A 22818-nucleotide genomic window follows, 5' to 3' on the forward strand; every position below is an offset into this window, starting at 1 on the left:
AATATAACTGCATTCTTAAATTTATTGATGTGAAATAGAAGATTCCTGAGACTTTCACTTATTGGAACGATTTCACCATCAAAACTTGTTGTTCCATATCCAAGAGATCTATAAAGGGAGAAGAGACAGCATGTAACACCTGCACCGGCACCTTGTTCTTTGGAGATCAAGGATCCATTGGTGTATAAATGAAGCCAGTTTTGTGGAGGGTACCTAATATTAATCGTCTCTAAAGACAATTGTTTCAGTAGTTCAGTAGTAAGCATTAAGTATGCGCAGTATGTTATAACTGGAACTTGGAAAATTTAGGTGTCCCAAATTTTGTTTCTGGATCTGTACCAAAAGTAGCTTTGAAAATCAAGGGAAAGATCTGTATAAATGCACACATCAGATTTTGGACATATATAACTAAGAATCTGTTCTTTGCTTTCTCTAAATTTATTCTCATACAAACCCAAACCCTAAAGAAATATGGTTTCCAGAAAAAAAATAAATGTAATTTGTTAAAAACATAGAATAAATAAATAAAAACATTAGAACAAAAAAAAAAAAAAAACAGAAGGATATGCCCATGTCAAAAAAAAAGGTTATGCATGAGAAGATTCTGTATCACATTTGCTACATATAATCAATAATTGCATCAACAAAGCTAAAACTGTAAAAAAGAACTAATGTGATAGTGTTGTAAAATTTCCAGGTTAAAATACAAAAAGAAAACAATTTAGTCTTAAATGGAACCCATACTAATTACTTAATTTATCTCTTAATACTAGTTGAGGGATAAGAATAATGTAACAGCCCGACTTCAGTAGGCTACAGTATGTATAGATTTGAAACAAAAAAATTGCCTTTGAAAGTAGCATTCACTACAATGGCAGTCACCTGTAAGAAACTAGAATTGCTGCACCAACAAATTTGCAATGAAATTTAAGGCTGGTCACAGAAATGATATATTGAAGATGCATCCATCATTTTATTAATGTCTAACCTTCATCACCATTAGGATTGCAAAAACAGTCTTGACCAGAAATCAAAGAAGTATCTGCCCTTCAGATCCTTGTCTTATTGACCGTGCAGCATCATAGTCAATGTGATTAAGTTGTTTTATATAGTTATCTCTTTCATTATTAAACACACAAGTTTGATATTAATTAAATTCAAGCTATATACCAGGAAAATTACCCATTCAATAAAAAAATTATAAACAATGCTGAACCCTGCTTAGTAATCAATTATAATAATATCAGACTAGATTATTTATAATTATTTGGTATTGGGAAGTTGAAGAAAATCATATTTTATAGAAATCATCATTATTTCGAAAAACTGTCTTAGCTTCATTTAGCAATCTACACTTGTTGCTTGATCCACTGCCCTGCAGATACTTGAACAATACAATAGTCTCCATTAAGTTGCCAATGAGTCCTAATGTCACTGTTAGTAGTGGTACTGCTATAATCTTTTCGCTGTAAGAAAAATCTTAATGTAAACAATAGCACGTGACTGAAGTGAGGCTTCATTGGCCGCTGTTTGGCGCCATAGACTCTCAGTACGTGTTCCCGCCTACTGTTGTACATTCTGTTTCATGTTAAACATTTCCAGTTACTCATCAAATAAGCCTAACCTCACTACTATGCATTCATTTGCTTAGGAAACATTTACTTTATAATTACTGTAATTAAATTATCACATAACTTATTATATACATTTAAGACTATTTGATTTTCTGCTTTTGAGAGGGTTTCTAATCTTATGACTAATAACCACACACACCGAGGATGCAGAAGCCATACTTCAGTACCACGTGCTTACGTGAACAACTATGAGCTCAAGTGATACCAGCTTGTTACAAGAACAGACTACCTCGGTGTTACTGTTGGTATTCATCCACGTTCATAGTACATAACACATAAAAGTAGTTTCTTTTTTACATAGCGTTTTACTTATGAGTGAAGTTATATGTTTCATCGTATTTAACTAGAATTCAATTTTTTATTTTAAAATAATACAAGATTATGGTTTCCAAATACGAACTATATTTTCCTGCGCCATGTGAGTGTTTCGGCTGGGAGCCAATCACGGGTATGACAGCAACGTGCTTATGTTTGTTTACATTAGGATTTTTCTTACAGCGAAAACAGTATAGTAGAACATTTTCTCTGATATATTGAAGAAAGATGAACAGCAATATCATGTAAGATCTCTCATTGTCTCCTTTGAAAAGTAAAATTCTGTCTTAAGTTCAACTTCTCCATTTTCTTTTTGGTGGATTCCTTCAATCTTGTAGCACTTGGAGATGCAGGTATAATAATTTTCTTCAGCGCTCTCACCACAAGCAAAGCAAACTGATATAATGCAATTTGTATTCCAGTTCACAGACAATGTTTAAGATAAAAACATATGTCTGCAATGAAATAGTCCCAATTCTACATTGTTCAGGGCTAAACAAGTGTCTAATCACTGTTTCCGCAATCAGCTCTTCCTCTGATGCTTCAAAACTATTTACAATATCCATTTGCAGTTGGAATCTGTTAAACTAGTTCCAAAACATGAGGGAAACTAACTCTTACCACAAACTAAAAAACTCGAAATTTTAACCGTCACTGTAACATCCTTCAATTTTACATATTTTTAATTTTGGTTTTCTCAGAACTAATCAACAACAGTGAAAAAAGGTATGATCTTTGCCACCTCTCTCCTACTCAAAACTGATTACATAGTTCAATATATGAATTTAAAACATGCAAAAAATTTTAGCATTTCTGATGTTCTTAAAATGAATCTTAAGAAAAATTTTAATATAACAAAATATCCCTGTATTAAGTGTATAATAATTTTTTTTCCTCAGGATTGGGAGCAGATAGAAACTTGCATTTTAACTTAAAAAGATGACACTCTTTGTGAATGCATGTCACAGATAGCAACACCATACAGTTCACAGAACTCGAGTGACTGCAGTGAGAGTTAAAAGGCATTTTCGATACTTCAAATGTCGGGCAACATTCTCTCCACTTGCCAGGTATGACAATCATCAGTTGAGTGAGACATATAGTGATGGTGTCATGGATGTTGATGGCTGCACTTGTAGTTCATTATTACATGACAATTGGCCTTCTTTGAACTGCCTCATCCACGAACACACATTTTTCACATCCACTTCATGTCTCACTCAACTGACGAATGTCTATGGGTGTCACATCACGCAAGTGGAGGGAGAAATTGGAGGATAACATGCTGATCTTGTAGTGAGAACGTCGCCATTTAAGATATCCAAACACTTTCTAACTCTCGCTGCAGCCTCTTGAGTTCTGTGTTCTGTACAGTGCTGCCATCTTTCATGCATTCACAAAGAGTGCCAGCATCTTTTAAGCTCAAGTGCATGTTTCTATCTGCTACCAGTGAGAAAAAAAAAATTTAGAGACCTTAGAACTTGAAAACACCTCATATTAAAGGATAAACAATAACCATTAGTAATCAAAACAAGAGGTATGTCAATAAGTACGGTTCCTAAAGCCATTAAGTTTATTTATGCTCGACCATGCCGAAATGTAATAATTATACACGTGGTAGCAGCCCTTTACTGGACCTCATTAAAGTACACCTATTCATTAAAGTTCAGGCGTTCCACCAATCAGAAAATACCATTGTAGCAATATGAAAGCACAAGTATCGATTATTCTCGGATATGCAAGCAATCAAAAGACAACAATAAATCAATAAATCACCTATATTTGAAATAAAGTCAGTTCTGTTACTATAATAATTAGCGTTAATTGTAAATAATATTCAAATAAATTCAATTTGTCATCTCGTTTTTCAATATCTAATTCAATTTCAAGGTTATATCAAGATTAATGTTTATTTTACTCTCTAGATTATATCAAGGTCAATGTCGATATTTGTTTCTCGGAAAAAATCAATACTTTAGCGACTGTGCACATCTCACAATTTACGAGGTATTGCACAAGGTCAGTTCCGCTCCGCAGTCAGATAAGAATAACATGAATACTTATAATAATTTCAAGTTAGAAATATGGTCGAGCATAAAAAGTCGTATGAAACTCGACTATAATGGTAATTAAGATGCTCGTATGAAAATTATGAAACTCGCGTCTTAATTACTACCATTATAGGCTCATGGCATAATGTACTATTATATCTAGTATTTAAAGTACAATTTTCTAATATTTACTCATATACATTTTTAAAAGAGTTAACATTTTCTTCCACTTCATGAGTGGAAAAAATTCCTACATTCGCAATTGACAACGTATGTACACACATTTAACACCATGATGAAATGGTAACTGCAGTTTTGAACCTTACTTTCTGACATCCTCATTTATGAATGGCGATATAATGCGACATGCTTGATATAGAACAGAACCCATCTTAATAAAATAAACCAATTCATTCGAAAAGGAGAGGGTGTTACTGAGGAAAGCATAGGAAGCATCAGGCAGAAAAACAGCAGTAAAAAGGAATAAAATAAGTGTTATAAAGTGAAATTTATTTTGCATATGCATTTTTAAAACTCTGTCAGGAGTCATAAAACAATATTTTCATGCAAAGTACAACATGAAAGAAAACAATATGGTAAAATCACAACATAAAAATATGAACTCCTCATAAAGTTGAAAATAAAGTATACTCGACACCAATGAAAAACATCCCAGCCTTATGCAACATTACATGCACAATTAAGCAGGATCTTGACATATATACAGTACAGGTCTCTAAATATATTGCATTAATATACATTCCATTTTGGTCAGAAATTTGTACATAACCAAACATGACTTATCATCTCAATATACTTTTAAGCTGAGAGGAGGTTTAGACTGAACTACTTCCATTTATAAAAGAACCCCAAAATTTGAAACTATAGGAGAATGACTCCTAATTGAGGACCGTTTTTGCAAAACTTGCTAACTGTAAAAACTAAATTTTATACAAAACACAAAAAACTTAAATAACTCCAAGTTTTGCTATAGTTCTCACATAGCAGAAAGCAAGTTTTGAAAAAACGATCACACTTTGACACACTACTGTGAAGGAAATAATAAGATTTTCCTAAGAAGCCTTTAGCATAATGTAGAGGCCCGTCTTATGTTAACTAATCCACCAAAATCTCAATTTTGAAAATTTTGCAGTTCACAAGTTTTGCAAAAACGGTCTTCAATTGTAGAGACCATTACAAATGGCCAATCTCATCTGACTCAAGACAACAATCAATCCATCTTCAAAATGTCATGTTTTTTAATATTTCCAGCAGCAATGGAAGGAGTGTAATCAAAACCTGTCTCAGTAAGTGACCATTGTTTCCCACCCTTAAATCAACCATTCAAGATGTTTTCGAAAAAAAAAAAAAAAAAAAATCTATATTTACACAGAGCAGTTATAAATAATTAAGCTGTATATTATATCTTGTAATTATAGTATATAAAAAATTAATATAAAAAATTAGATTATAGTTTTAGATCTTTTGTTTCAATATCAAGCTGCCGTGTAAATTCATTTGACTCCTATTATAAGAAATAACTTTCTAATCCTTTCTAGCAAGAGAAAGAATCGAAATTTATGTTACCTGCTGGTTAAGACAGTTCAAATAATGTGCTGCATATGATTATAATTATATGCAGAATTAAATGAACAATTCTTCAAGTTAAAATTCACAAATGGGCCAGAGATGATCATTACAAAAGGCAGAATACATTCTCTGGTCTCAGGACTGGCAAATTACTAGATCAGCGGTCATTTAAAAAGTGTTACTGGCAAGAAACATTTTCGGCCGAAAGGGTTTATGCAACGATACTTCCATTTGCTGAATCTGTGAACAGAGAGGACTGTGAGGTGTACTCTTCTGGAGTTAAGGTTCTGGAGAGTACAAAATGGAAACTCTTTGGGAGAGATCCAGCGAAGTGGAATATCATAACATTGGTACAAAGATCCTGAAACTTATACAAGGAACAATATGGATATTATGTTACTCAGAGAAGCACAAAAGCAAACAAAATTTACAACTTTAAATGAGGGTTGTACTGAAATATGACTGTGATATATTTGTAATGAGAGACATATTCTGTGATTCTATACATGACTTGGTGACAAAGTCATTAAACAAGAGAGACTTTTTCCCTGTTTTAATTTCACGTTTTCTTTAATTTCTTTAGTAAATTTATATCATTCCTATATGCTATAAAAATAATAAATGTGAAAAGTGTCTCTTGTGCCTGTCACAACGGGTACTGCAACAGGAATATTGAGCAGTACTAGGGATAGTAGAAAAGTTACAAAATTTTCTCTAATGTGCTCTCATTCCAACATGATAATCTGAAGTGACTTTAGGGTAGTTTTGGAGTCTTCACCAATCTTCTGAACGTAGATCCTTCCTCAACTAAACTAATTCAGGTACACTTCACATGCTATCCTCAAATTAAATAGTTAAATATTACATCTACAATAGTAAGTTTCAGCAGTCATAGCAAAAGTTCTCCCCATTTGAATAATGAGTCAATCTCAAGACATTATACCATGCTTTCAATTGCTGTTTCAGAGTAGGAAGAAATCAAATGAAACCCATATCATTTATCTAGCATATTAGTGGCTTGTGGAAGTTATTTCTCTACATTGAGAAACCAGTACTGCTTATGCGAAAGACCAACTGAAAATAGTCACGGTAAGAAGCCTATTTAAAATGTACCAATGGATAGTAATTTAATTTAAGTGCTCAGTAATCTTTGACGAAAGTATATTCCTGATCTCAATGCAAAGATTAAGAAAGAATTAAGAATGCTAAAGACAAATATCATAAATTGCCAGGACACCCTACAGCAAATGCACTGTTGTTTTGAAGCATTTCTTACAGCTCGAATACGTCAACCTGTATATCTTTCATGTCATTGCATATGAAAGTCGTGAAAAGATGTAGATGCGACGAAGTTATAGATTTGCACAAGTGGTTTCGAAAGCAGTAGAGCAGAAAACGAAAAATTGGGGCAACTGCCTGAACATACAGTAATTTCATTTTTGTTTTGTTACCGATAAGCTGCTATAATTTAATGTGTAACACTTTTATTAAGCCGCCAATGCTTATCTACTATAATAGTCATTTACATGAATAATATTTTTACATGAACGTTTTCAATACCATTTTTTGTATCATCTTCAGATGCATTATAATTAAAATTAACAACATTTGTAAATGATTGATAACCTAGACATTGGTGTGTGTGTTCTGTGAACTTCTTTTCGTGAATTAAGTGTGTGATACATTTATGGATGTCGCTTGTACTTGTGTGTCTACTAGTAATTAGTGCTAATAGTAATACTAAGCTTACTTAATATCAATCAAGTTCTAAAATGCAATATAAAACTTATAGTATAACACCAATATAAAAACTTTTATAAAAGAACACTTGTTTGGTCGTTTTTGTTATTCTGTCTTTGAGTTCTGTTGTATCTTGCCTTTTAATGGGGCGATTAAAACTGCTCTCTCTTTGTTTTTATGTAAACTTCATAATACTAAAATGCTGAATTGTTGTGTAAGAAGCAATTTGTAGAGCACTTGTTTTAATCACTTGGTTTTTTACGAAGTGAACTGGGGTAGCTTACGAATTATTAATTTCACTTTTGCACTGTGTGCAACTCCGGTATCAACGATATATTTTGAACTCTGTGAGCGAGCACTGTTATTCCAGCTTAGCCACGCAACCGACAAGTACGCAACATGCAAAACAGCTGAATTGTAAGTTTATTTCCTATTATAAAATATAGTTAAAACTCAAAACATCTAAATTCTAACATTAATTATATTAACACTGTTACAGAGAAGTACTGGCTTCGCTTGAATACGGAGCTCGACATCAAACCAAATTGTAACTCAACCTGTTAGACGATCGAATTTGCATAGGAAATGGTGGACAACAGTGAACTCCAAAATGGTAATGTTAACATGTGGTTACGTGACAAGTAAAAAGTAGATAAGGTTTTATACAACAACAACACACAGTGCAAAAGTGAAATTAATAATTCGTAAGCTACCACAGTTCACTTCGTAAAAAACCATGTGATTAAAACAAGTGCTCTACAAATTGCTTCTTACACAACGATTCAGCATTTTAGTATTGTGACAGCAATGTGAGATTCGAACTCACGACCAGCGTCCCGCAAGAAAGCAGATCGCGCGGAGCACGGAGGGACGGCGCGCGGCGGAGAGTAGTGGGGAAAGGGGCCTACACGCGAGGGGAGGCTGCGCGCGCAGCTGCTACTTAACGCAGTGAATGGGGAACGGACCTTCCCGACTATTCCAGAAGTGCGTCGAAGTGGAGATATCCAGATAATTCTCTACACACCTGTAGAAATTTCTCGCAACTATGATTTTGCTATAAAAGAAGAAACGCCAGCGAACTTGAGCAGAGTTTTCAGTTGATTAGTCAGCCAGTCAGTGACTAAGCCAGAGCAAGCAAGCCAGTCTTGTGTACCGGAGTTCGACTCGAGTGTGCGTCCGCGACTGTGTCAGCATCCGAAGACCTGAGTTCGAGTGCAGTGGACCGCAGTTGGAGGGACCTGAGTTCGAGTGCAGTGGACCGCAGTTGGAGGGACCTGAGTTCGAGTACAGTGGACTGTCTCTGAAGGTCTGTGGTTCGAGATACTGTGAACTCGAGTGACTGAGCTAGAAGAACTGTGAACTGATAGTTCTGATTTGTAAATAGTGCTTTGTAAATATTAGTTAAGATTAACAGTTCATTGTTGTTCGTACTAGTCCAAGTAAATTGTCATTGTCGTCGGTGGAGTGCTATAACGATACTATGTTGAGTGAAAATCCAATTGTTGACGAGAGCGTTTAAGGCAAATTGTAGAAAAGGAATTATTGTTGGAAGAATAAAATCCTATTGTTGAGTGGAAATAAATTCACAGTATTATGAAGTTTATATAAAAACAAAGAGAGAGCAGTTTTAATCGCCCCATTAAAAGGCAAGACACAACAGAACTCAAAGACAGAATATAAAAAACGACCAAACAAGTGTTCTTTTATAAAAGTTTTTATATTGGTGTTATAATATAAGTTTTATATTGCATTTTAGAAATTGATTGATATTAAGTAAGCTTAGTATTACTATTAGCACTAATTACTAGTAGACAAGCGACATCCATAAATGTATCACACACTTAATCATGAAAAGAAGTTCACAGAACACACACACCAATGGCTAGGTTTTCAATCATTTACAAATGTTAATTGTTAATTTTAATTATAATGCATCTGAAGATGATACAAAAAATGGTATCGAAAACGTTCATGTAAAAATCTTATTCATGTAAATGACTATTATAGTAGATAAGCATTGGCGGCTTAATAAAAGTGTTACACATTAAATGCAGTAATTTGATCTAACACGAGATTTTTTTCAATTAGCATCAATACGTGACAGATTAATTTGTAACACTTGTTTTATTGAACTGCAATTTACATTCTAAATTAGAGCATGAGTGGGTTTCATTCGATCACACACGTTACTATCCTAACAGACACTGTTAGTACTAACATTTACCAGAAGTTTACCGAGCTCTTACTCCCAACAACCAGCATGTCTCACAGATCTGCAAGTGTAAGGCATGTGCTTCCCAAACTTGTCATAACATGCATATACATCTCCTCTTACATTCACATTCCTTAATTCTCATGCATATTCCACTCTCTCCAGAGTTCAGTTTACGTGCCTCAAACAATACAGAGCACTTTACATCCAAATTGTTCAGTTGTCAATAGTCAACACAGCACAAACTGTATTATATTTACATACTATAACTCATCTGATGAAGATGAAATTTCCATAAAGCATGACATGTAGACAAATACCTTACTGTAATAATACCGGACAGCTAGCAGTTTTACGTGCGAATGACGATGGTGCTGCTACCTACCTGCCGGGATGGAGATACTCGCGAAACAAGCTGTAATCAACTGCAGTGTATATTGTTGCTGGGCTAGTTAATTTGTTAATAGTTTTATGAATTAGTACTAGTGTTAAAATGTCAGGGTGTATATGTGCTGTTTATAATTGTGACAATTGCAGCATTACAAATTGCTCCAAATCATACTTTCGATTTCCGACAGTTCATAAAACGTAAGTCAACAACATTCTTTAGTAGGCCTAATTCCTTCGTCTTTGTGTTGATAGAAAAATACAAATTAGCTTTTTTATTTAGACCTAATAAATAAACAGAAGTTAAAATGTATTGGATTTTAAGGTTTTATCAAATTAAGTTTTATTGTTGTTCACATGCCTTTACTAATTATTACAAGTATCAGATTACTATCAATTTTATCTTTGCAGTTGTCAGTAATGCGTATATAAAACATTACTGTAAATTCATTCCTAATATCAGAATTGATTTTGTCTCGGTAAACCAAAGAAAATATATGTAACAATTAATTACAGAAAGTAATATGAAGTATGCAATATTTCTCATAATATGCAGCTTTGATATAAGATAATTTTACATTAAATATTATTCAACATTTCTTAAGTGTTTCATATACAGAGTGATTTATATAGAACCGACACATTTCTTTCTTTAATTATTCCATTGGAAATTCATTCAATGACTCAATTTTAGCACCAAATTAAGCAGAATGTTCTGGAGTTTCGATTCCTTGTCACTAGATGCGCAGATGTTTATGTTTTATTCCTATTGTTGGCAGCACTGACCCAATTTTAGCACCAAATTAAGCAGAATGTTCTGAAGTTTCGATTCCTTGTCACTAGATGCGCAGATGTTTATGTTTTATTCCTATTGTTGGCAGCTGTTTTCGACATTTTGTGTCAACGTGAAAATGCAGTACACATTAAATCAACGACTCTTCCTTGTGAAGCAATACTGGATTACGAATTCAATTACAGCTACTCAACTCACAGAACTCACGCCATTGGGCCATCAAAAATCCACATATCATCCATGAAGCTCCTATGCACCCGGTTAAAATCGGAGTTTGGTGCGCAATATCCGCACAGAGAATAGTGGGGCCAATTTTTTTTAACCAGACTGTGAGCACTGCAGAGTACCGACTGATTTTTATGGAGTTTGTTGAGCAACTGGACGATGTAGAGCTGAGTCAAGAATATTTTCAGCAAGATGGCGCTACATGCCATACATCAAATGAATCCATGGAACTAATTGCAAGTTTCTTTGATGACCGAATAATTTCCAGGAACCTGTGGCCACCGAGATCTCCGGATTTGACAACGCCGAACTTCTTTCTATGGAGTTACTTAAAAGACAGGGTTTACGCCACACATCCCCAGACATTGGACGATCTGAAGCACAACATCACACAGGAGATTCAAACTATTGACAACAGAGTCCTCCAACGAGTGGCCAGTAACATGGAACGACGTGATGAGTTGTGCCTTATGCAGGATGGAGCACAATTTCAACATTGGCTATAGAGGTAAATAATCTCCCAAAATTCCTCTACATTTTAGGTATAATAAGTTGTTGCTAGCACAATTCGTTTTGAAACAATTAATGAATGAAATGTGTCGGTTCTATGTAAATCAATCTGTATAATTCCACATTAGTAACTCACGTTTTAAACAATAGTCTGAATCTCGCTATGTTAATATTTGTATATGTGGACATAATTCCATCCCTCTGCGCTAGATGTCAGGTCCGCGATTTTTCGCACTCACGCCAATGCTGCTAGTATACAGCTGTCCAGTATTATTATAGTCAGGTATTTGATGTAGACACTGAAAGTACTCCACAAATTCCTGAGCTACTTTAAAAAACCTAGTACTTCAAACTTCCCGACTACAATTTTAACCAGATCTGAGAAGGAATATAGTCTAAAAATATATACAAAAAATAAAAATACATGCATTATAACTCATACATTCTTCATCAAGCTGTTGTATGTACATGAGTGAATTATAAGCTTCTCAAATATGTGAAAGATTCGAATTCAGAAAAGTAAATAAATATACACAATACGAAATTTAATGAATTCCTTCTTACTTTAACAACGAAAGATGGGAGGGAGTGCTGCAGTTTCATTGAAAGTACTGTTTAGTCTTCAATACCATTAAAACATAATAAAATAAGCTTAACAAAGAAGTGACTATAAGTCTGTAAAAAATGGACGCTTCTTCTGATGAAGGAAGTTGAAGATGCAATGCTGAATGGTAAAATAAATTCCTAAAATTACCATAAAAATTATCTTGGAAGAACTCAATTGGAATAAAATTATTCTGTGCTAAAGATACATATTAATACACCAGTGAAATGTACAAGCACCAATAGACAGTTCAGAAAGATATTCATAGAGACAGGGTAAAATTAAACTGATTAATATCTAGAGATTGGAATAATTCGAGACCACGAATTTAACAAATTTTGAAATATATATATATGAAATATAAAATCTAGGGGAAGCAGACAATATTCGACCTTGTCCAAATGTTTCTGAACTCACGACAAAAGAGCGAATTTGGGACTCTATTGCAAAAACCTCATGAATTGAACCAAATTTACGAAACATGTTCGCGAAATTTAGTTTTTTTATGCCTTTTTTTTTTAAATTTATTTCGAAGTTCTACAGCATAAGGTGAACGTATTTATCAATATTCATTAATAATAATAATAATAATAATAATAATAATAATAATAATAATAATAATACTTTATTTTATCTGGCAGAATTAAGACTATAAAGCCTTCTCTTCCACTCGACCAGAAATTAGATGAAATTATCTCAATTCTAAGTGCACTTGTGTTAACATTAGTGTTCTAAAATGCTGTAAAACTGAACATGAAGAAAAATTATCTACATCCTGAGAGTAAGCAAAATTGTAAAATCAAACACACAGCTTCCCAACTGTATGAAAAATAATACAAACTCTACCGCTAAATTCGAATTGTTATTACAAGAAAAATATATAAAATTGACAGAATGTGATGGATTGACCCTTGCAGAACTGCACTTCCGGTTTAAAGAAAGGGTTTTTCCAGTCAATAAAACTCAGCTAATTAATTAACCAAACTTCATAGAGACAAAACATATATTTTTTTAAACTAGAAAGTTCAAGCTTTCAGATGCCATAAAAATAAAAAATAAAAAAAATAAATAAAAATTTTTTAAGGAAAATTAAAAATTAAGGGTAACAGTACCTTAAGTCCACTTTCAACTGTAACTGAGTTTCCAATGGATTCATACTCTTCGAAGGACACTACATCAGGCTACAAATTCCATTTCTTTCTGACTCAATTATTTCCCTTTCAACAGAGCCTGACGTAGGTTCGTTTCAAACTCAGTTACAACTGAAAGTGGACTTCACAGGTTTTGTTTTAGAGTTCCTCGAATACTAGCACATGTAAACTGTATAAACAATTCCTGAGAATTTGATACTGTTTATTTTAATACAATAATATACAACTCCACATAAATTATTTTCTGTCTTCATCATAACTGAAATGGGCAAAAATAAAAACTAAATTTTCTATCTTGACAAACTAGTTAGGAATATATTTACTATGAGATAAATTTCTGAGACGTAATCTATAATTTTGTTATCCCTACAAGAATAATTCCAAGCAAGAACAAAACGACACGACATCTAAATGCATCTGCAAATATCAGCTGACATGAAGCTTGAAAGGAGTGAGATGATCATGTGAATAGGTCATTTTGTGCATTGGGAAAAAATAATTGGGTTAAGTCAGCGTTTCTCAAACTATGGTCCGCAGACCACCTGTGGTCCTTGAGGTCTGCCCTTGTGGTCCTTCAATAACGGCAGAAGAAAAAATAAAATTCAAACTAATTGCGTATCATTCTATAGCTGAAAATCTCAGAGTTTGAAAATGGCACATGGCAACAGCCTTTCACTCTTTCCCTCAGTACTGAAATTTTATGAAATTAATTACCCTATCCATCTACTGACTTCTCTCTCTACTCTCAACAACAAAAGGGTGATTTAAAGCACTATGAATGTGGTGTTTCTTGCCATCTTTTCTCTGCACATCTGGCGCTGTGCCTGTAATCCAGCCAGGGACCACCCAAATTCATAACAGAGGACCGAACCTTTTCATGTATTTATGACTTTTTTAATAGTTTTACCCACACCCAGTCTGCATATTGAAATGGTCACGTACTGTACGTCGTACACCAATAATACAACTCTGAGGTCACACTTTGAAACTTATTTTCCAAGTAAATATGACAAATTTTCATGAGTTCGTGATCACTTTCATTGCGATATTGAAACTAACAAACTTTCATTGAGTGAAAGAGAACAGTTAATTGAACTCTCGAATGAGACTGGACTTAAAATGAAATTTCAAGTGGAAGGTATGGTTAATTTCTGGACAGCATCATAAGTGAAAAGAGAATACAGTGAATTGTAGAATGGTGCTTTAGAGATTATAATTCAGTTTGCTTCTACGTATCTGTGTGAGTAAGGGTTTTCATCACTAACTCTAATAAAAACAAAATAGGCTCCCGAAATCGACTCGATGTATGTGACGAACTCCTCCTTAAGCTTACCAGCATATGTCCAAATATAGAACAATTGTGCAAGAATCGGCAGGCTCATCCATCTCATTAATGTGAGTACCAACATTTATTTTTTTTTTTTTAGTTAATAAGTTCAAGATTACCCAAACTCTAATAGCCTTGAATTATTAAAGAAACAAAAATGAATTAGCTTAATTAGTTAATAGTAATACTAATATAAAATTAATTTTAATTAATTAATTCCATTTTAAAATATAAATACAGTGAAACCTCTCATTTACGGACATCGAAGGGATGTAACAATGTGTCCGCATCTGGGAGGTGTCCTTTATTGGGAGGGAGGCTCCCAATCTAACAGTAAATTTATAATATGCAATCTGTAGCCCTTCACGCTTTAAATGAAATGTATTACTGTAGTTTAATTCTAAATACAGTCTACTGTACTACAGAAAATTCTTTGCAACTTTGAACTACAGTAGATAAGACCAAAAAAAAGAAAATACAGCACTGTGCCATGCAATTTTATTCTAGGTCTACAGTTATGCAGTACTGTAATTTACTTAACCTTTACGTTCAGGTGCCATGTCTCTAGAAACAGAACAACTGATTGAAGTGAAGAGAATAATCCTACTAACCCTATCATTTGTCGAATACAATTTCACGATCACGGAAACCTTGTACCTATCAGATTAAATTTGATGACTTTGTTTATCCACCCACTTCCAGTTAACAAGGGGTAGCCGACTGGCTAGTGGTAGCCTATGAGACCCTTATTATCCTCTTTCATGTTAAAGAATTTCTGTACTAAATTTTCCATTTCTGTAACCAATCAGGTCTTGAAATCCAAGTTCTGTCCGCAGTCAGGAGGTAAAGCAAACTTCAGGACTGTGAAACAGCTGTCCGTGTCCGTGTCTGAGAGTGTCCGTAAACGAGAGTTAAATTTATCATTATTTCTACATTATTTCAGTTGGGACAAAAAAAATCTGTCCATATATGAGGAGTGTCCGTATCTTGGGGGTGTCCTTAAGGAGAGGTTTCACTGTACATTGATATTAAAATACATACTAGGTTCAAAAAGTTCCCGGAATTTGCTATTATCATAGAAACAACGTACCTTAAACACTATTCCACAGTATTCCCTTCAAAATAGTTGCCTTTCGCAACAACACACTTTTGCCAACGCGTGTAGAGTTCCTGGAAGCAGGCTGGAAGCCATTTTGTGAAACCCGTCTTAGTGCTCTCGTCGCGTTTGCGATAACCTCTTCAGCATTGAATCTCCGTCCTTTCAGATGACTTTTCAGACGGGGAAACAGGAAGTAATCAGGTGGTGAGAGATCAGGAGAGTATGGTGGGTGATCCAAAGCAGTTATGTGTTGCCTGGCAAGAAAATTCTTTACAATAATTGCGCGATGAGCAGGTGCATTGTCATGCATAAGGAACCAGTTGTTTTCTACCCACTTTTCTGGACGTTTCCTTCTCACTGCGTCCAGGAGGCGACGGAAGATTTCTACGTACAATTCTTTCGTTACAGTACGACCTTCTGGAATGAACTCATGGTGGATGAGACCCTGAGAGTCGAAGAAAACTTCCAACATAACTTTGCCTTTGGAAGTGTCCCTAGGAAATTTTTGCTTCCGAGGAGATGTTTTCGATTTCCACTCAGATGACTGTCGTTTAGGGACTGGGTCGTACAAGTAGTACCAAGTTTCATCACCAGCAATAATTTTGTTTAAGAAATCACCATCTTCATCAGCCATACTGATCATGTCCCCAGCAAGAGTCATTCTTGTTTCTTTCTGTTCTGCCGACAACATTTTCGGAACTAACTTCTGAGACACGTAATGCATGTTGAGATGCTTGTGAAGAACATTATGCACACTTCCGACTGATATTCCGACCTCTGCTGCTACCTCTTTTATGGTTTTACGTAGGTCGTCCCTCACAGCATTACGCACACGCTGAGCGATTGCTTCATTTGTTGCAGTTGTTGGTCGGCCGCTGCGTACGTATCGCGGCCACCAGAAAAGCGTTTATGCCAGGCATACACTTGAGCTGCTTCGCCATATGCTTCTTCCAATAATCTTAATGTCTCTGCAGGAGTTTTGTATATCAAAACACAGAACTTGATGTTTGTACGTTGCTCTGTGGACATAATTACAAAATGCGACGAACAAACAAAACACTATGATAAACAATTGCCTACAACTCAAAACCAACAATCGCCATTATCAACAAACTTAAAGAAAATGGCATCATGAATGTTACCAACAAAACAAATGTATAATATCCCTTGTTATATATTAATACGAAAAATGGTAGTAAAATTCCGGGAACTTTTTGAACCTAGTAGTATACTACAAAAATTATAAATTTGCTTTCGAAGGGAACAAGAGTAAAGTGCTCCGTGGAACTGTTCTGACTCAAAAAAAGTGGCCCTCATTTAAAAAAAGTTTGAGAAACGCTGGGTTAAGTAAACTGACCTTTCACACCAATATGATGTGCAGCACTACCGCCATGCTAATACAGAATTAAGAGAAGGAGATACAAAGTTACGTACAGAGATGATTGCTCTTATAAAAGCAAATAAAAACCTGTTAAAATCAAACGATAAAACTTTTCAAATGCTATCAAACACTTAACAAGTATTGTTTACTCTACTGTAACGTGCATGGAGTGTAAGCAGACTTAAAAACTACCACAACATGAGAAGGACATTATGATGAGATCATGCTCAACATAACAACATGCTCTGTACATAAGAGACAATGACTTAAAATACGTCTCATACTTAGTACACATCATACACTGCTAGCTTAAAACAAAGACAAATCAAAACATAGGCATATCTTACAAATTAATACTTCAAAACTTTTCCCTCTTTAATATGCATAAAACAGTATAAATCAATTCCATTAGTTTCTCCAATATGGTTTGTTGAATAATGTACAATCTGCTGGATATACAGACAATTCTAGTTATTCATTTGCCATTGCATATAAACTCTCACCACGAACTATTAATGCAACTTTCCACACATGACTTCTGTACTGTACACTAAGGAAAAAAAGAACAATGACAGAAACATATGGTAAAATTCTTACTAAGCAGGGTTCAATTTGAAGAGAAATATAAACTTCAATGATTCAAATAATAAAAATATCATTATAAAAATTATTTTTACATCACCGTGAGATGTAAAAAAAAATATTGTAATTATAAAACGAGTCCTACTTGTTTACAAATTCAGTTTTAAGACAGAATTTCAGCCCCATTTTACAAAATACAGTATTATATAACAACCTAACACCAAGGAGAGTGTAAACTATCCACCAATTTCGAAATGTCATTCCATTATAATATACAGTAAGCCTACAAATGACTGAAGGGGTATTCGTGGTATGTTTATGTGAAAATAAAGAAGAATTTTGGTTGCAAACTATACATACTAATCACTTTATATTGCATCAGTACTGTTATATTGAAATGAACTACAAAAAAATTGTAATAAAAAAATAAATAAAACGTAGTTACTACAGGTACTTTCAATTACCGGTATATAAGAAATAAAAGTAATGCAGGTAGCACTCACTGATATTTTTGATGTCATAATTTTAACAGGACAGTTATACCCATTGAACTTAAGGCACCAAAGAATTTATTAGGCCTACTTTTGGCAAGTCAGAAAATTTTAAAGACATAAAAGTTAAAGAAAAGGGGGAATTCAAAGGGCAGTTCGATTATTAAAAGAAACAAATTTTCAGTAACGTAGCACTAATACATAGTATAAAATAGGAAACAAAGCTCTACAAGATAATAAATAGAAGAAATAAACTAGAAATAATGGATCAATATAGGTACTGAAGGTAGACTATGTCACACTTTACAACGGACAGAAAAAATTGCAAAAATTTAGTATTTATACAAATTATGTAACAGTCTAGCACATCTGACATAGCCTATTTAAAAATACTGAACTCCAGTAACTGTGGAACATATACAGATCTTAAGAAGAAAGCTGAACATTTTTTTTTTTAATTCATATTGTTTATATAAAGATATACAAAAGTAGGAGACAAGTTCGTATTGGGAAAGAATGAAAATGACGTAATGATGAATACCTACCAATAACAAGAGAGAGACAGATTAGACTAGACCAAAAGGCAAAATTTATTACTGCTAATGAAATGATATACAGTACACTCCCTCGGTTCTATATATCCTAACTGACCACTTGCCTATCTACACGCTTTCTTAAACTTGACTGAAAGATAATGCAGGAAATTAAAAAAAAATAACTCAAGACAAACTTAAATGGAAAACATTTCAGGCACTAACTTTCGTCTAACTGTTAGATTATGTATTTCCAGCAATAATAACCTGCTGGAATAATTACAGAGTTAATAATAGTTTAGTATTTTTTAAATAAATATAATATGAACACAGTACTGTTACTGTTCCACTCAATTTTAAACACGCAAAAGCATAAGTAAAAGACATTACAATGTACACACCAATATTTATTTTGAAAAATATACATCTTACAAAGCAATTCTCTAAGCCCATTCCTCCAACAAATCTTAACCCACTTACTCCATCGTTTTGACATAGCCAAAATGCTAATTAATTTTTTAGTCCCATGTTAAACTTGGAAGTGCCTTTTCGTGAATTACATAGTTTTCATAATGAAGTGCAAAACAAACAAGTATAACTAAGCGAATTTTGTAATATAATTTCCAGGTAAATGGCAAATGTTACTTCGAATGTCTAAACATTAACACAGAGTGATCAATATCAGTCCTTTTGCAAGAATAGTTACAAATGAAAAAAAGTTGTGAAAAGCAGTTGACTGAAAATTTTTGTATGAGAGACCATGAACATAATTTTGCTAAATTTTAATTTATTTTTATTATTTTTTCACACTGACAGGTGTTTGCATCATTCACCCATTTTAATTTATATTATATACAATATTTCAAAGGTAAAAGCTGGAAAGATTTGAGATACACTGCTGTATTTATATTAAGAAACTGTGCAAGAAAGAGAGAAATGAGGTAGGAAACGAGAACACAGAGAAAGGACAAGGAATTCCAATAGTCACACGGAAGCTTGAATAAAAAAAAGCTGTAACTAGGTAGGCGATAACCAAAAGATAAGAATATTACGTTCTCTGAGTTACATGCATTCCATAATATAGAGAAGACTGTTCATAGAATTATGCCCATCCTCCTTTCACAGCTGGACACTGTTTGTAAATATGGTTTCTCGTCATAAAAAATGTTTTCATTAAGAATTCATTTCCTGCAACGTCTTAAAGCTACCTAACAGGAACCAAGATTTCTTTCTTCATCAAGTGGGTGGGTTTCTCATGCAGTTTAGTGCAAGGCTTACGGACTTGGTTCTACGATATGCCAGGTTCAGCTTACTTTTGAGAGGAGAGCCTGGAACTGCAGTCTGGGTCTCCATTTCCACCTTGAGCTTGTTCGAGTCGATTGGGCTCCTCACTCTCTCCAGACACTTGTCATTGTCTGGCACCTCACGGTTCCGGATCTTCATTTCCTGCCTCAGATCTGTGAAACAAAGACACAGACACATGAATTATGTAACCTCAAAGTTAATACACTTCCCGACAATTTTCATCATTCACAGTTTCAATTTCTCGTCATCGAAACTCCCTACCTCATACCTTAAGGGACTGTCAGACATCGACTACAGTAGAACCCCGATTATCCGTCACCCTATTAATTGATTGTTGGATTATCCGACTTTTTTTTTCTTATTCTCCTGCAGAAAACATTATGAAGTACTGTAGTTTATGTTTCTACGTAGTTTTTCTACAGAGGTCCACACCTGTGGAGTAACGGTCAGCGCGTCTGGCCGCAAAACCAGGTGGCCCGGGTTCGAATCCCGGTCGGGGCAAGTTACCTGGTTGAGGTTTTTTCTGGGGGTTTTCCCTCAACCCAATACGAGCAAATGCTGGGTAACTTTCGGTGCTGGACCCCAGACTCATTTCACCGGCATTATCACTATTTCGTTCAGACGCTAAATAACCTTAGATGTTGATACAGCGTCGTAAAATAACCCAATAAAAAAAAATTTCTACAGAGGGTTATTACAAGCCTTTACCCTTACAAGTACCACAGTATGTAGTAGGAATGCTTTACTGTCAGCAACAGAAATAGTTAGTCTACTTATAAAATAGTCACTATCTCTTTCAAAGATATTACCCCAAGAACTTCCACAAACCCATATGGAGGGTACACGGGAATAACAATCAAGGTCCATTTTAGAAAGTTTCGAGAAAAACGAATTTTAAAGTTTGAATACTTAATACTTTGTTATGTGTGTATTTAACAGAAATTGACGTAGTGGAATGTCAAGAACGATGATTTCTTATTACTAGCTAGACCACATGATAGTACTTCCTTTCCACTATAAGATGGCATTATTAACTCAATTTCGATTTTTGATGGACCTTGATCGTTTTTCCCGTGTACCCTTCATATATCATTCTTTGCTTATCATTACAATTCGATTAGTCATATTGTATAACTTTTATGCAAAATGTCTTCCACAGTTGCCAAAAGAAAACGTGTTGTGTTAATTAGCGTAACAAATTACAAATAATCGAGAGGTTTGGGAGAGGAGAAACTGTACGCGATTTAATAAAAAAGGACCAGGATAAAGTGCATAAAGTATGTAAATCTACAACATGAAACTTCAAATATTCCTATCTTTCCGCAGACAATCATCAACTATCAACCCTTGGCCCTTAAAAACTCATCGGTAACAACCAAACTTTCAGTGATCTCCTGATCCACTATGTAACATGTTAAACACAAGACCACGAAGGAAATTATGAAACTATAGGTCAAAGTACTATTAATGCATTTAATTTATGAAAATCTTTTATGGTACGGATTATCCAATTTTTTCGATTAACCGTTCAGTCCACCCCCTTCATTACCATGGATAATAGAGGTTCTACTGTACTATCAAAATCTCATTATCTATCAAATAGACTGTTTTTTGTTTCTAGAAGATGGAGAAGAATAAGATGTGAAGGAAAAAGACGACAAAGTGACAAAAAAGAAGAGAGAAAGAAGAAAAAAAGCAGCGAAGTGGATAGCTTATAGACCAGTCACCTCGCTAATAGTGTCCCCTTAACAACTTAGACATCAATTCACAAAGCAGGAGGAAAGTGAAAGAATAATTTTAACAACATTCACAACAAAGTGATACTTTCAAAGCTCTACCGATTTTTTTTTTCTTTAATGTTTATAAAAGAGGAAAAAATAAGATTTAATAAGTTATTTATAGCATTATAAACAGCTAAGATCTGGTGAATGTCCAGAATATCAGATTAATAAAATAAATAATTTAAATGACCTTAGACGTAGTAAACTTTGGCCTCTACTTCGTGATAGCATCATGTTTTGCATGATTCATACATATGAAGGCCACATTATACACAGCTGATCTACAAGGTCACAAAAAATACGCATGACCAATCATCAATCTGACCTAGTTCCTTAGCTTCTTATTACTAAGGCCATACTTAAATGATTCAATAACTATAACCTGATTTTACGCAAATGTAGGTAGCATGTAACAATCAAAATATATATGCAAAATTATATTCTTTGACAAAATGTGCATTTATCGACGATTTTACAGATCTATGATTGAATACTACCAGCATAATCTGTAAGCTTTAGGCTCATTAACCAGTTCTGATCTTAGGACTAATGAAATTAATCTCAATCTTTTGGGTGGTCTTGCACATTTTTCTTTTGACCAGTATTCTTACAACTTATTAGGAATATGAATGCATATTTGAAGGGAAGAAACGTACATGTTTATTCAAACTTGCCCTAAAAACAGATTATTTATTATTATTATTATTATTATTATTATATTTTCTCAACGTAAAGATTACTGTAAGAAAATTCGTAATCATTTTATTTAGTATGTAGTAGTTTGCAGTAATATACGCAGACTTTTGTCATGTGGGGGGGGGGGGGGGTTATTAAAATTGTTTACAATTTACAGTATTGGTATTTTAAATTTTGTGTATTATTATTATTATTATTATTATTATTATTATTATCATTATTATTATTATTATGTTACGGTATATTTATTAACATTATATCTTTGAAAAGTAATTTTTTCACAGCTATCCAATTTTTAATAAACAACAAGTTAAATTTCAAATTGTGTCAGCTTCATTTTATTACAAGGTCAGTACTAGGCTGTAGGTCTCTCTACAATAAAGATAGCATTGTTATATTTCGAACTAGCCA

General features: G+C 34.0%; 1 protein-coding gene across 8 annotated transcripts in view; it reads right to left on the bottom strand.

Moving 5' to 3' along the window:
* LOC138706697 (nuclear distribution protein nudE-like 1-B) overlaps positions 1-22818 on the bottom strand; it is a 93453-nt gene that overhangs the window by 54000 nt on the left and 16635 nt on the right. For all 8 annotated transcript variants that reach the window (XR_011334056.1, XR_011334054.1, XR_011334057.1 and 5 more), the window contains exon 6: positions 19939-20082. Coding sequence is in view for 3 of the 8 variants with exons in the window: in XM_069836281.1 (XP_069692382.1) it covers positions 19939-20082 (144 nt within the window). In the remaining 5 variants the exon portion in view is untranslated. The remainder of the gene's footprint in view (positions 1-19938; positions 20083-22818) is intronic.

Source organism: Periplaneta americana, chromosome 9 (genome assembly GCF_040183065.1).
Source record: "Periplaneta americana isolate PAMFEO1 chromosome 9, P.americana_PAMFEO1_priV1, whole genome shotgun sequence".
Taxonomy (NCBI): domain Eukaryota; kingdom Metazoa; phylum Arthropoda; class Insecta; order Blattodea; family Blattidae; genus Periplaneta; species Periplaneta americana.